The sequence below is a fragment of the Rhinichthys klamathensis genome, unplaced genomic scaffold (genome assembly GCF_029890125.1).
Source record: "Rhinichthys klamathensis goyatoka isolate OS25496 unplaced genomic scaffold, OSU_Roscu_1.1 h1tg000504l_1, whole genome shotgun sequence".
In the NCBI taxonomy this organism is placed as follows: Eukaryota; Metazoa; Chordata; class Actinopteri; order Cypriniformes; family Leuciscidae; genus Rhinichthys; species Rhinichthys klamathensis.
Window position 1 is genome coordinate 1,137,501 of NW_026606985.1, and position 16,222 is coordinate 1,153,722.

At 43.2% G+C, this 16,222-nt stretch overlaps 1 protein-coding gene across 3 annotated transcripts; it reads left to right on the top strand.

The window, feature by feature from the left end:
• The first annotated feature begins 589 nt into the window (after positions 1 to 589).
• Positions 590 to 15,917, top strand: cry3b (cryptochrome circadian regulator 3b). Of its 3 annotated transcripts, none has more exons than XM_056237901.1 (15): positions 590 to 715; positions 2,094 to 2,267; positions 4,306 to 4,414; positions 5,665 to 5,807; positions 6,171 to 6,355; positions 8,831 to 8,928; positions 9,107 to 9,247; positions 9,853 to 10,164; positions 12,624 to 12,775; positions 14,082 to 14,284; positions 15,048 to 15,161; positions 15,244 to 15,306; positions 15,392 to 15,451; positions 15,534 to 15,649; positions 15,748 to 15,917. In XM_056237901.1, exons 2-15 carry the CDS (start codon positions 2,107 to 2,109, stop codon positions 15,787 to 15,789), a joined length of 1,899 nt encoding a protein of 632 aa, XP_056093876.1. In that variant the 5' UTR covers positions 590 to 715; positions 2,094 to 2,106; the 3' UTR covers positions 15,790 to 15,917. The 3 variants fall into 3 exon arrangements, with proteins under 3 accessions (XP_056093876.1, XP_056093878.1, XP_056093877.1); XM_056237903.1 differs by having other exon boundaries at positions 15,751 to 15,917; XM_056237902.1 differs by having other exon boundaries at positions 15,247 to 15,306.
• Positions 15,918 to 16,222: the final 305 nt, after the last annotated feature.

The window sequence follows — 16,222 nt, forward strand, 5'->3', positions numbered from 1 at the left end:
GAGTCGCGCCCGTGATTATCCGGGATTCTGAGGACGCGACCAATCAGAGAGCGGATCAGGGAATAAGGCGGGGCAAGGGATCCTCGGAAATTCGGTTGTTACACCATCGTTAGTGGACATAAATGCCAACTGAACGGCCGGACTGCATTCTAAAATCATTCTAAACCGTATTTAATGTTCAAAATCATTCGATGTTACTCGCAAAGCTCTGTACATCCACGCCGCATAAACGTGAGAGGGATTCTTTGACGTCACTTTAATGCGGACCAATGAGCGGCCTCCATATGTGGGGCACGAGCAGCGTGACCTATCGGGACAGCGCACAGACAGCATAGGCTAAAACTATAGATAGAAACATCGTTTTAAATGCTCAATATTATACAATTAATGTCAAACAGGCTTTTGGTCAGTATTTACACGGGAACATTAATATTTAGAGGTTCATAGTCATCATCTATCTTTACAACCCGTAGAACGTTATATATTAAGCTGTGGGGTACATCTAGTTTGTGAGTATCTGTGCCCGCGCCGGAGTCGCTGGGGTTGGCGCATGCGCAGTGCGCAGAAACGTTATGAAACTGTGCTGATTTGTCCCGGTTCTGTGTGACTGGAGTTTAGGGATCTGAGCAGTTTCACGGATATATTTATTAAAACTGTCATGAAAATATCACTGGGACTCAGATAAAATCATTCTACTGCATTTGTGCCGCCTCAGGTAAGTCTGCTCTTACAGTCTGATGATATTTCATGAATTTATCGAATATAAACTCGACATAAAGGTTACATAAAAACCGAATTCACGACCCATTTGTTAAAAACACACACACACATCTGTATTTAAACCTAAACCTTTTGTTTATTTATAATGTTTTTGTGATATTTGATGATGTAAGTGACCCAATTGAATGACTGAGGGTCCAATTATTAATAGACATTTCAAAATTATATGATAAAGTATGGTGATAAATGTCTGCAATGCCTTTTATCCTTTAATCTGGAAACTGCTTTATAATTTTTGTTTCATTTTGTTGTGTACAAAGTAATAAAAGGTGAAATATTATTGCATTTTTGATTATTTTATATTTATAAAATAAGAAATCAAAAGCGTATTAATATATAAATAGTAGAAATATTAATATTATATGATTGTTTGTATTAGTAGCATAATTATTATTAATGATAATTAAATTAAAGCAGCTTGAATGCATTATTTATTAATGTTATTATTAATACAATAAAACAGCCTTCAACAAGTATTATTATCAATAATTATCATCATCTCATCATCATCAACACATTCAATTAATAACACTTAAATACTTTTTTATTTAATGTGTTAATAATAATACTAGTTTTGAATTAAACTTTAATTAAATACTAATAAACCAATAATAAATCTAAAGTGTAATAATTTATAAAATAGTATAATAAACAAATTAGCAAACATGTATCAAAAAGGTTTTTATATATACATATACAGTTAAATATAAATATTGTTATTAGTAGTATCTATATTATTAGTAAAAAATACATTATAACAGCATTCAAGTGTCTATTATTGTTATTATTAATAAGTAGCCAATTATTATCAATAATTATCATTAGCACAATAAAATAACAATTGCAGATTTTTAAATAATACTAATACTTGATTTTATTAAACATGTAATTAAATAAAAAATAAAAAAAATAAACTTAATGTACACTCATATCACAGTTAATTAAATGAGCAGTGATGTTTAGTATATTTCTGTAGATTATTATGCTGTAGATTTATTATATTATATTATGTATGTGCATTTACATTTAATTAATTATAATAATTGAAAACAAGTATTTTTTGAGTAACACATTAAATAAAAAAATGCTTAGAGTATTATTAATTTAATGTGTTAATGATAATAATAATAGTAATAATAATAATAACAGTCTTCATGTAATAATTACAGTCTTATTATTATTATTATTAATAATAATAATAATAATAAACAGCCTTCTAGTATTATTAATGTAATGTGTTACTGATCATAATAATATTTAAGATGGTCATGTGATCAGTGTGTGTGTTGATGTCAGTTATGATGATGTTTCAGGGAAGATCCGATCATGTCCTCCGTCAACTCGGTCCACTGGTTCCGCAAGGGCCTCCGTCTCCATGACAACCCGGCCCTGCTGGAGGCCCTGCGCGGCGCCCAATCACTGCGCTGCGTTTACTTCCTGGACCCCTGGTTCGCCGGGGCCTCCAACCTGGGCGTCAACAGGTGGCGGTGAGGGACACACACACACACACTCACACACACACTCACACGCATACACACACTCTCACACACACACACACACACACACACACACACACACACACACACACACACACAGTTATTATGAACTGTGATATGGGAGTGTATGTCAATTTTATTTATTTTTTCAGTCAGACACTGTCGTCTGTCAGTGCTCATCAGAGTGAGTGCTGGTGCTGTTCTGCGGAGCGCCCTCTGGTGGCTGTACAGGAGACACACACTGTCACTCAAACATGATGTACTTTGACAGCGGGTGTTTGGGTGTGTGTGATGTGTGTGTCAGTTATGAATGAGTCTCCATCTCTCACTAAACATCAGCATGTGTACACATCTGTGTGTCTGAGAGTGGAGTTAGATTCAGGTATTATGTCGCGGTGTCTAATGACGTCTTATTAACTGGAAAAACAGTGTTATTGTCTGAACAGGCTCATACTCGCTGTGTTTATGTTGTGCTGTCATGGTTTCTGTACGGTGTTTACGTCAAGGAACCGGTTTCCACAGCAATGGCCTACTTTCCTCTCGTTAACACTTCTGTCATTTTGGCCATAACTCGGGTTATGAAAGTGAGAGAGAGAGAGTGTGTGTGTGTGTGAGAGAGAGTGTGTGTGTGTGTGTGTGTGAGAGAGAGAGAGAGAAAGTGTGTGTGTGTGTGTGAGAGAGAGAGAGAGAGAGAGAGAGAGTGTGTGTGTGTGTGTGTGTGTGTGTGTGTGTGTGTGAGAGTGTGTGTGTGTGTGTTTCACCTGCTCAGACTCACTCACACAGATCGATCAGAAACGTTGGGTTGTGTGTTATTGCTAGCGCTGCACGATTAACGTTAATCATATCGCAATCGCGATGTCAAGCCTGCGATTATATGACGCAAAATGCTGCGATTTTATATGAAATAAACAAATTAGGACTGTTAACGCAATTAATGCAGCATCTCTTATCTTCTGTCATCCGTTGGCTAGTGGTCCATGATCCCGCTCTTATTCGTGCGAACGCTTTAAAGTTTAAACCATTCATGCGCGACAAGTCAAAAGAGCCGCGCAGCCTGTGTCCCGGCACGCGCGCCAGTATCAGGCGCATGCGCAGACCGCGCGCCAGAATACAGTTCTCTTTTGCGCGTGAACGAACAACAACACACACAATTATGCCAAAACGTCGTTTGTTGAGTATCTTCATAACATAAGAGCAGTCTTATGATGGACGTGGAGAGCTGTGAGAGAATGAGGCGCGTGTCTGTTAGCAGACGGCTGCTCTTAAAGGGCCAGCAGCCAATAAAGCTCTCTGTCAGTAAAGTTAATCAAAGAACAAAGGGAACAGAGAAAATTACTCACTGCTCCTGACTAAAGAACTTTTGTAGCTTTAATAAGGATTAGTCTATATATAATCTATGCAGCGCAGACTGTTTGATAGCTTTATTCAGTTTCTGTATGTCCTACCTGTTAGACCAGAAAGGCATAGGTAAATATGACTTTTATTATGGGTTTATGTGAGGATTGTTTGAAGTTCACTTAAATTAAAAGCTGTTATATTTTTTGAAGCCTAATAAATGTTTTTTAAAAAATGGATAGCTTTCATTTGTAATGACCGAATCACTGTAATTTTGGATGGCTATAATTAATGTTCAAAATGGGGGGGGTCATTTTTATCCAGATATCAATGGCTTATTGATCATTATAGGTGTTATTAATCATTTAGTTGTTGCTAGTTTGAGTTGAGAAATACACATTTCAGAATTATCACTAATCTGTGTGTGCATTTTGCTTTAGAACCAAGCAAGTTCACTCATGAAACCATTTGTTTATTATACCGCAATCGAAATATTGACCTCAATAATCGCAATATGACATTTTCCCCAAATCGTGCAGCCCTAGTTATTATTCAAGTCCTGTGGTGTGTGTGTTGTTACTCATGTCCTGTGGTGTGTGTGTTGTTACTCATGTCCTGTGGTGTGTGTGTTGTTACTCATGTCCTGTGGTGTGTGTGTTGTTACTCATGTCCTGTGGTGTGTGTGTTGTTACAGGTTTCTGCTGCAGTGTTTGGAGGATCTGGACTCTAGTCTTCGTAAACTCAACTCTCGCCTGTTCGTGATCCGCGGTCAGCCGGCCAACATCTTCCCACGGCTCTTCAAGGTACGGCTCACTCCATCGCTGGCTCCACCGCTAACATTTTGATAAAAAGAGAATTTCTTATTGTTTGTGTGACCCTCATCCTTCCCTCTAGTCATTTTGACCGGTATAAATTGTTTTTTTAAAACAAATTAACAATTGAGTGTTCATCAGAGGGGTCCAAGACCTTGTGAGTTTTGTTGCACTTGAACCACGAATACACAAAAAAAAAAAATTTGAATGGATTTTCAGGAGTTTTATGGTTGAAATTTAAAAAAAGTAACAAATACTTCCGGCCCTCGACTTCCTTAGGAATGACTGGAATGTGAGGAATGCTTCAGTTCACACAGAAAAACCTAAACATGCTCCAAATTCAAACTAAAACTTTACCAAAACATTATTGTATAATGTCTACATGTGTATCTGAATGAATACTGAAGAGAACTGGCTTTAGGACCCAGCGGAACAGCTCATATAAGGCCATCCAGAGTCATGAAATATCACGTTATATTATTTATTTCTCACAAGAGGTCAAAGACTCCCAATGTAGGATATTTAAAGCTGAATTAAAAGTGTTACGCATGATATTGTGAGCTATTTTGACTTCCTGTTGGGCTGGCGTGTAACGAGAGCGAAAGTTGTTCAGCCCGATGAGATTTATATGTGAACCGAGTTTCATATTAATTCATGCAAGCGTGTTTGATATATGGACCAAGTTTTCTGACCCCTATCAAGGGGGCGCTGTTGAGCCCCCCTGCCACGCCTGGGTACCAGCTTCAGCCCGGCCCTGATGGCCGCGGTTCTGACCCGTGTGCAAAGTTTCAAGAGTTTTCGAGCACGTTAAGGGCCCCAAAAGTGCCCGAAAGTTTGACAGAAAAATAATAATAAATATAGCTGCGAGCAGCGATGACGGGCCCAAGCCGGTGGCACCACACCACACCCCCGGTGCCTTTAGTTACCCTAAAAAGATTTTATTATTTTTAGTTATTTTAAAAAGAATGTGAGGAATGTGCTTAAATTACTATTTATTTATTATTTATTTATTAAATTGAAAGGTAAATAAAATTAAAAATAACAAAAAATCTGTAAAAAAAATGTGCATTAAAAAATGGAAAAATATTATCAAAATGAAGTTTTCTGGACAATTTTTTTTTTCTTTAGTTTAATTTTAAGGCTACAGGTCATTTTTAGGGCGAGGGAAGGATGAGGGGTAAACATCTATTAAGAACCCATGTGACGTGTGTGTGTGTGTGACGTGTGTGTGTGTGTGTCAGGAGTGGAAGGTGTCGCGGCTGACGTTCGAGTGCGACTCGGAGCCGTTCGGGAAGGAACGAGACGCTGCCATAAAGAAGCTGGCGTCTGAGGCGGGGGTGGAGGTCATCGTGAAGATCTCACACACACTCTACGACCTCGACCGGTGAGAACCTTAAAGGGAAAATAGCCCATGATTTACTCTCCCTCGAGCCATGCTAGGTGTATATGACACTCTTCTCTCAGACGAACACAATCAGAGTTATATTAAGAAATGTCCTGGCTTTATAATGGCAGTGAATGGCTGTATGTTTTTGAAGTCCATAAAAGTGCATCTTTTCGTCTGAAAGAAGAAATCATGGGCTAATTTTTATTTTTGGGTGAACTATCCCTTTAAACTCACTGCCTAACTGAATGCTGTCGATGAATCGATTCACTTGGTGAATCATCTGGTTCATTTAAATGAGTCGATTGACTGCAGTGACTCATCACTGAATCTGACTGACGCTGTTGTCTGATTGGCTGTCAGGATCATCGAGCTGAACGGCGGTCAGCCTCCGCTAACGTTCAAGCGCTTCCAGACGCTAGCGAGCAGCCTCGAGCCGCCAGAACCCCCGCTGGACCCGCCCACACTGGGGCTGATGGGAAACTGTGTGACGCCCGTCAGCGACGACCACTCGGAGAAATACGGCGTCCCCCTGCTGGAGGAGCTGGGTAATACACACACACATGGACGCACGCACACACACTCAAGCACGCACACACTCACGCACGCACACACTCACGCACGCACACACTCACGCACGCACACACTCACGCACGCACACACTCACGCACACACACACTCACGCACGCACACACTCACGCACGCACACACTCACGCACGCACACACACTCAAGCACGCACACACTCACGCACGCACACACTCACGCACACACACTCACGCACGCACACACACTCACTCACGCACACACACACTCACGCACACACACACACTCACACACACACACACACTCAAGCACGCACGCACACACTCACGCATGGACACACTCACGCACACACACACTCACGCATGCACACACTCACGCACACACACACTCACGCATACACACACTCACGCATACACACACTCACGCATACACACACTCACGCATACACACACACGCATACACACACTCACGCACACACTCGCACACACACACTCAAGCACGCACGCACACACTCACGCATGCACACACTCACGCATGCACACACTCACGCACGCACACACTCACGCACGCACACACTCACGCATGCACACACTCACGCACACACACACTCACGCACACACACACACACACTCACACTCACACACACACACACACTCAAGCACGCACACACACACTCACGCACACACACACTCAAGCACGCACGCACACACTCACGCATGCACACACTCACGCATGCACACACTCGCACACACACACACTCACACTCACACACACACACACACTCAAGCACGCACGCACACACTCACGCATGCACACACTCACGCACACACACACTCACGCATACACACACTCACGCATACACTCACGCATACACACACTCACGCATACACACACTCACGCATACACACACTCACGCACACACTCACACACACACACTCAAGCACGCACGCACACACACACTCAAGCACGCACGCACACACTCACGCATGCACACACTCATGCACACACACATTTACGCACACACACACACTCACACTCACACACACACACACACTCAAGCACGCACGCACACACTCACGCATGCACACACTCACGCACACACACACTCACGCACACACACACTCACGCACACACACACTCACGCATACACACACTCACGCACACACTCACACACACACACACTCAAGCACGCACGCACACACTCACGCATGCACACACTCACGCACACACTCACACACACACACACTCAAGCACGCACGCACACACTCACGCATGCACACACTCACGCACACGCACACACACACACACTCACACTCACACACACACACACACACACTCAAGCACGCACGCACACACTCACGCATGCACACACTCACGCACACACTCACACACACACACACTCAAGCACGCACGCACACACTCACGCATGCACACACTCACGCACACACTCACACACACACACACTCAAGCACGCACGCACACACTCACGCATGCACACACTCACGCACGCACACACTCACGCATGCACACACTCACGCACACACACACACACTCACACTCACACACACACACACACACACTCAAGCACGCACGCACACACTCACGCATGCACACACTCACGCACACACACACTCACGCATACACACACTCACGCACACACACACTCACGCACACACACACTCACGCATACACACACTCACGCACACACTCACGCACGCACACACTCACGCACACACTCACACTCACGCACACACACACACTCACACTCACACACACACACACACACACACACACTCAAGCACGCACGCACACACTCACGCACACACTCACGCACACACACACTCACGCACACACACACACTCACACTCTCACACACACACACACACACACTCAAGCACGCACGCACACACTCACGCATGCACACACTCACGCACACACACAATCACGCATGCACACACTCACGCACACACACACTCACGCATACACACACTCACGCACACACTCACACACACACACACACACACTCACACACACACACACACTCAAGCACGCACGCACACACTCACGCATGCACACACTCACGCACACACACACTCACGCACACCCACACTCACGCATAAACAAACTCACGCACACACTCACACACACACACACACTCAAGCACGCACGCACACACTCACGCATGCACACACTCACGCACACACACACTCACTCACGCATACACACACTCATGCACACACTCACACACACACACACACACTCAAGCACGCACGCACGCACTCAAGCGCGCACACTCACACACACACTCATACACACACTCACACGCACGCACACACACACACTCACGTACGCACACACTCAAGTACACACACACTCACGTACGCACACACTCACGCACACACACACACACACACACACACACACTCACTCAGATCCAGTGTGATCAGAGCAGTGCATAATGGGAGTGTTTGTGTTCAGGGTTCGACACTGAGGGTTTGGCTCCTGCCGTGTGGCCCGGAGGGGAATCAGAGGCTCTGAGACGCATGGACCGACACCTCGGACCCGATTCCACCGCGGTACGACATCACACACACACACACACCTGAACACACACTTATCCGACCCCTAAACCTACCCATCACACACACACTAACCCTAACCCTACCCATCAAACACACACACACACACACATACTAACCCTAGACCTAAATATCCCCCCCTCCCCCTCTCTCTCTCTCTCTCTCTCACACACAGGCGTGGCAGGAGAACTTCGAGCGCCCGAAGCAGAACTCGAGTCCTCTGCTGGCGAGTCCGCTGGGCTTGAGTCCGTACCTGCGCTTCGGCTGCCTGTCCTGCCGCCTGTTCCACTGCAAGCTCACACAGCTCTACAAGAAGGTACACACACTCTCACTTACACACAACACAACACATCTCACTTACACAACTCACACAGCTCTACAAGAAGGTGCACACACTCTCACTTACACACATCACAACACATCTCACTTACACAACTCACACAGCTCTACAAGAAGGTGCACACACTCTCACTTACACACATCACAACACATCTCACTTACACAACTCACACAGCTCTACAAGAAGGTACACACACTCTCACTTACACACAACACAACACATCTCACTTACACAACTCACACAGCTCTACAAGAAGGTGCACACACAAAACTCAACTCTCATTCTGTCATGATAATCTATAAATCGTGTTCTGGGGGCGGGGTTTATGCAAATTTTAGTGTTTGTGATGTCACTAACCCGTGAGGAAGCTCGTGTAGTTCCTACCAGCCGTTTGTTGTAGTCCTTAAAAAGCAGTTTCTGTAAAAGCAAATCTCTCCCTTTGCTCTGAGCTTTGAGTCGTAACTTTGCAGATGTTGTTTACGCTCAAACTGCGACATTACACACTCACTACAGCTAGAGAAGTGACATCATAATCAACCACCGCTTTAATATGGGTCATAATCAACTCTGTGTGTTTACAGGTGAAGAATAACGCAAACCCGTCCATCTCTCTGTACGACAAGCTCTTGTGGAGAGAGTTCTTCTACACGGCCGCCACTAATAACCCGCGCTTCGACCGCGCGGAGGGAAACCCGATCTGCATCCGCATCCCGTGGGACCGCAACCCCGAGGCGCTGGCCAAGTGGGCCGAGGCCCGCACCGGGTTCCCCTGGGTGGACGCCATCATGACCCAGCTGCGGCAGGAGGGCTGGATCCATCACCTGGCCCGACACGCCGTCGCCTGCTTCCTGACCCGGGGAGACCTGTGGATCAGCTGGGAGGAGGGCATGAAGGTGCGGTGAGGGGCATTGTGGGTATCTCCGACTCTAGGGTCATCTCAGAGGGAGTCAAGAACTTTTTTATTCCGCTTAGCTTTTAATAATGTGTTGTAGTTTCGATGTATTGAGTTGAGCTTAAAGGGTTAGTTCACCCAGAAATGAAGTTTCTGTCAGTAATTACTCGCCCTCATGTCGTTCCACACCCGTAAGACCTTCCTTCATCTTCAGAACACATGAAGATATTTATGATGAAATCTGAGAGCTCTCTGTGCCTCCACTGACTGCAACATCATTGCAACTTTCAAGGCCCAGAAAGGTGGGAAAGACATCGTTAAAATAGTCCATGTGACTGCAGTGGCTCAACCTTAATGTTATGAAGCGGCGAGAATACTTTTTGTGCGTTAAAACGACTTTATTCAACAATCTTCTCCTCCATGCGCTTCTCCCGCGCGGTTGGCGTAGTGTAACAGTGCAGCGCTTCTGGGCTCTGCGTCAGAACGCCGGCTCACTATTGGCCGACGCTGGTCATGTGTGTGAGCTAGCCAATAGTGAGCAATAGCACTGTTCATAGGCTTGCATGTTACAGCTGATGCTGGGAGACTTTATGTGTGTTTTATCTTAAACATAAAGTAGCCTGATCCTGTTTGATCAAGGTGTGCCACTGTTCTGACTCGTCCAATTTACAGCATCAATTTTTCATCTCGCATCAAAATCCTGTGCGTTCGAAATATAGAGTTGGGTTCTGTTTTAATGCACCTAAAATAAACAGAGTTTAATATACAGGTTTGTGGCCCTTAATTTATTTTTTATTAATTAATCAATTATGTTCACTGTTCTTTTTATAAATAGGATTTGTATTATATATATATTCATTGAGTCAAATCGGGAATCGAAATAGAATTAAGAGCTTGCGAATCGAAATTGAATCGAATCTAACCCTAACCCAGCGTTTCTCAAAGTGTGGGGCGCGCCCACTGGTGGGGAATAGAAACATGACAAGTGGGGCGCGACAAACGGGAGAAAATGTGGTAATTTTTGTGCCCATCTCTATTAATTCCTTTATTTATTGAGCAAAAACTCAAAATAAAACAACGACACATTTAAATGGAAGCCTTACTTAACCTTTGCACACGTAAGTTTAAAAGTTTTTAGAGGCGCCCGTTATTTAGATCATATCCCTTTATGGTTTCCATGGTGACGCGTCATTGCAGTCACACCGCAGCCACAATAGCGCTGAATGACTGATTATCTGCTTTTATTTCACAAATTTGTTGGCTATAGCAGGAAATATCTGATATTCCGATTGTCAAATATGAGCAAGTGGATGTGTTTTGTTGTTTAAACACCTTAGTTGAGCTATACGCGATGGGCGTTAGTTTATACCGGATTTTAGAGAATCGGATCTGTTGGATTTAACAAACGTCAATTTATCCACTTCTCCCGAAATGAAAGTAGAGAAGCATAGAGTAAACTTGAAAGTTACTTACACGATGTGTATTTGATATGAATAATACGTGTCATCTAATTATAATGGAAATAATTATTATTCCCGCTTCCATAGACATAAGTGTGTATTTGACAAACTCTAAATGTATTGCTTTTTTTACTAACTTACGTATGTGAATTTAAATGTCTGAAACCTAAAATAAACATTATGTGGCTGAAAACACTGAATAGTTGTGATGTCAAGCGGTGAGCGCTCTCCGTCTCTGGTTCAGAAAATATGTGTTTTCAAACAGAAAGGGTGTAGTCAAAAAAACATGAAGTACATGAAAGTTCATGTTCAGAAAATATGTGTAGCCTACTAAAAAACAGGCTCATTGCAGACATTAAATTAGTTAAATCACTTAATTTTGAACTTTCAATATGCACCATATTTATGAATTTATCTTTAAAACGTACAAACTTTTCTTCCGGGGAGCATGCCCCCGGACCCCCCCTAGGGTTGCAGAGGTCCACATCACACACAAAATACTGTGGGAAACACAGTATCTACTGTCATGTTTATGTTTTTAAAATGTCATGTTAATAAAATACATTTTAACTTAAAGCCTTATTAACATTTTGTTGGGCCGATTGCATGAGGACAGGTGGGGCACGAACCCTTCCCTACCTTCAAAGTGGGGAATGGCAGAAAAAGTTTGAGAAACACTGCCCTAACCCATCTGAATCGATACCCAGCTCTAATAATAAGCAATACGCCACCGTAGATTTGTACCCACATTTAGCGAGTTAGCGGGTGTTTTCGCCAGCACCTGACCAATTAACACTAGCACTCACCTTTTCTATTTGTTATGTTTTTCTGAAGAAAAAAAGTTCTGTGCTAGACTAACTGAGACTTGTTACGCACTGTTGCCCTCTGCTGGTCTGATGGCTTCTGTTCGCTTTGGATAAAAGCGTCTGCTAAATGAGTCCATGCAGATGTAAAAGCCCTGCTGGTGTGTGTGTGTAATTGCGCTACGGTGTTGTGGCAGGTGTTCGAGGAGCTTCTGCTGGACGCGGACTGGAGTGTGAACGCGGGCAGCTGGCTCTGCCACTCCTGCAGCTCCTTCTTCCAGCAGTTCTTCCACTGCTACTGTCCCGTGGGATTCGGCCGGAGGATCGACCCCAACGGAGACTTCATCAGGTGGGAACACACACCGCTGCACGCACTGCAAAAAATGCTTTTCCTACTTAGCATTTTTGTCTTGTTTCCAGTCCAAATATCTAAGAAATCTTAGATCAAGATGCATTTACTAGATGAGTAAAATGCCATAAGATATTATGTCTTGTTTTCTGGGGGGGAAACCTAAATTAAGTGAGTTTTTGCTTAAAAAAACTAAATTATCTGCCAATGGGGTAAGAAAAATAATCTGAATTCAAACAGAAACAAAATTATTTTTCTTATCCCTGATTTATTTCAGATTCACACTAAAAAGAGCTGAGTCAGTTCAGATTCACACCCAGAAGAGTTGATTCAGATCAGATTCACACTCAAAGGAGCTGATTCAGTTCAGATTCACACTCAAAAGAGCTGATTCAGATCAGATTCACACTAAAAAGAACTGATTCAGATTAGATTCACACCAAAAAGAACTGAGTCAGATCAGATTCGCACTCAAAAGAACTGATTCAGATCAGATTCACACTAAAAATAACTGATTCAGTTCAGATTCACACTCAAATGAGCTGATTCAGTTCAGATTCACACTTCAAAAGAACTGATTCAGGTCAGATTCACACTCAAAAGAACTGATTCAGATCAGATTCACACTCAGAAGAACTGATTCAGATCAGATTCATACTAAAAAGAACTGATTCAGTTCAGATTCACACTCAAATGAGCTGATTCAGTTCAGATTCACACTTCAAAAGAACTGATTCAGGTCAGATTCACACTCAAAGGAGCTGATTCAGTTCAGATTCACACTTCAAAAGAACTGATTCAGTTCAGATTCACACTCAAAGGAGCTGATTCAGTTCAGATTCACACTCAAAATAACTGATTCAGTTCAGATTCACACTCAAAGGAGCTGATTCAGTTCAGATTCACACTCAAAAGAACTGATTCAGATCAGATTCACACTCAAAGGAGCTGATTCAGTTCAGATTCACACTTCAAAAGAACTGATTCAGTTCAGATTCACACTCAAAGGAGCTGATTCAGTTCAGATTCACACTCAAAATAACTGATTCAGTTCAGATTCACACTCAAAGGAGCTGATTCAGTTCAGATTCACACTCAAAAGAACTGATTCAGTTCAGATTCACACTCAAAAGAGCTGATTCAGATCAGATTCACACTCAAAGGAGCTGATTCAGTTCAGATTCACACTCAAAAGAGTTCAGTTCTGAATTCTGCTGAAGCCTCAGTTTTATCTCTTGACGTCTATATGTTTGTGTGCGTCTGGTTTTGTGGAGGTCGTGATGTTAATCTCTCCCTTTGATTCCAGACGTTACTTACCTGTCCTCCGAGATTTTCCAGCCAAGTATATCTACGACCCCTGGAACGCGCCGGAAGACGTGCAGCTCGCCGCTAAATGCGTGATCGGCGTGGACTATCCCAAACCGATGGTGAACCACGCGGAGGCCAGTCGCCTGAACATCGAGAGGATGAGGCAGATCTACCAGCAGCTCTCCAGATACCGCGGACTCAGTAAGAGCACATCCAGCCTCACCGTTTACCAACTTCTACATTTTCTCCTTTTTTTAAAGGTGCAGTGTGTAATTTTTAGCGGCATCTAGTGGTGAGGTTGCGAATTGCACCCAACTGAAGTTACAGTGGCCGTCAGGAAGTGATGTCGTCATCCGAGACAACAGAGAGTAGCCAGTTAAACAATGAGGTTTCTTTACAAAGATAAATTAAGAAATTATGTTTACATAATTATTCAGTAAAACGATGTTATTGCGAATATTATTGTCACTTGTTCATCATTGTGTCAGTGTTTTACTCACTGACTTTAGCAGCTTCTTTACACGAAGAACAACATAGTGACGAAACGCGTTTGTCCGCTCAGGGCCACCGTAGAAACATGTGGATGTGACCCGCGGTGTGTGTAGAGAGAAATGCTCATTCTAAGCTAATAAAAACATAACGGCTCATTGTGTAAGGTCTTTATACACCACTGGAAACATAGTAATGTATATGATATTGCATTTCTGTCAACAGATCCTCCTAAATATTACACAATGCACCTTTAAATTTAAATAATATATATATATATATATATATATATATTTTTTATTATTAAAGCATAACATAGAACATAACCCAGTTAGACGTAACCATCAATACAAAACACATAAAACAGAAAGTAGGATGTACGTGTAATTATGTGAAGTTGTGTGTGTAAAATTGTGTTGAGTATTAAGGTGGTATTGGCTCTGATCGCTCCTTCTCGTTTTCTTTCACCCGTCAGGTCTTCTCGCCGCGGTTCCGTCCAACAACACGGAGGACGTGGGTGTAAACGACGCCCGAGGGGCAACAGCGCCCCCTGAGTGCCGGAGGATGCCGAGCAGCGCGCCGACTCAACGTGAGTGTTTACAACTCGACGTCATAATCACATCAGTGTGTTTGAGCTAACATCAGTGCGCTGTAATGCTCTGTGTGTCCAGCAGGGGTCGGGAGAGAGCAGACCGGCCCGAAACACCGTCCCTCCAGATACCGACACGCCCTCGGTGAGTCCAGCAACAAGTCCTTTGGTTTATTCGATGACCTTTTGTGAAGGTTTGCTGCAAATGTGTTTGTGTTTGTCTCCTGCAGGCCACCGTACATCGCCCTACACGAACCACGGCCACGAGTTCGCCGTCCCACAACAACCAGGTAAAAAACACGTGCATGAAAATATGTAATGTTTTGGAACTTTAATGGTTTGCGAATAAACTTTGATGTTGATTTGCTTTAGGGCGCTCGAGTTGGCCGGTCGGGGGCGGGACTGGAAAGAGGGAAAGGGAGGCGGAGCTTAACGGTTGCCTTGGTGATAATGGCCCCTCCTCCTCAGCGCAACTGAAAGATTATGAGGTTCGTCAGAGTTTAAAACGAATAATGTTTTGCTAACTTAACATAGTTGAAACGCTCAGCTCTATTTAACGATATAAATTCCTGTTTTTTTTCTCCAGAAGAGGCGGGAAGACGCAGGGGGCGTGGCCTTCTCTTCCTAAGCCCCACCCACTGACGGATTCGCAAGAAATGTATCGTAAATTTCCCTCGCGTGTTAAGCACAAACATTCGGAGTAATTAAAAAACGATTAAACGGCTGATCCAGTCAGATTGTGGCCTAGAACTAATTTTAACTTTTAAAAAAAGGCAAAATTATAATGTTTATTTATTATTCCGAGTATTGATTTTAAAAATCAGATGTAAATACTGTCGTGACCTTTCACACCAAAACGCTATATGAACGGTCTTGTTCGCTAGAGTCGAAACAAATGTTCGTCTAAATGTTTTGATAGCTCTGGATTTATATTGTACTTGACGAACACGTGAACCAAATTCTTATTGGTCGAACCTTATTGGTCGACACATTTTTGTCGCCAAATGAGAAACACGTTTTCATCGTTTTTATTTAAAAGCACATTCTATTCACGCCACATT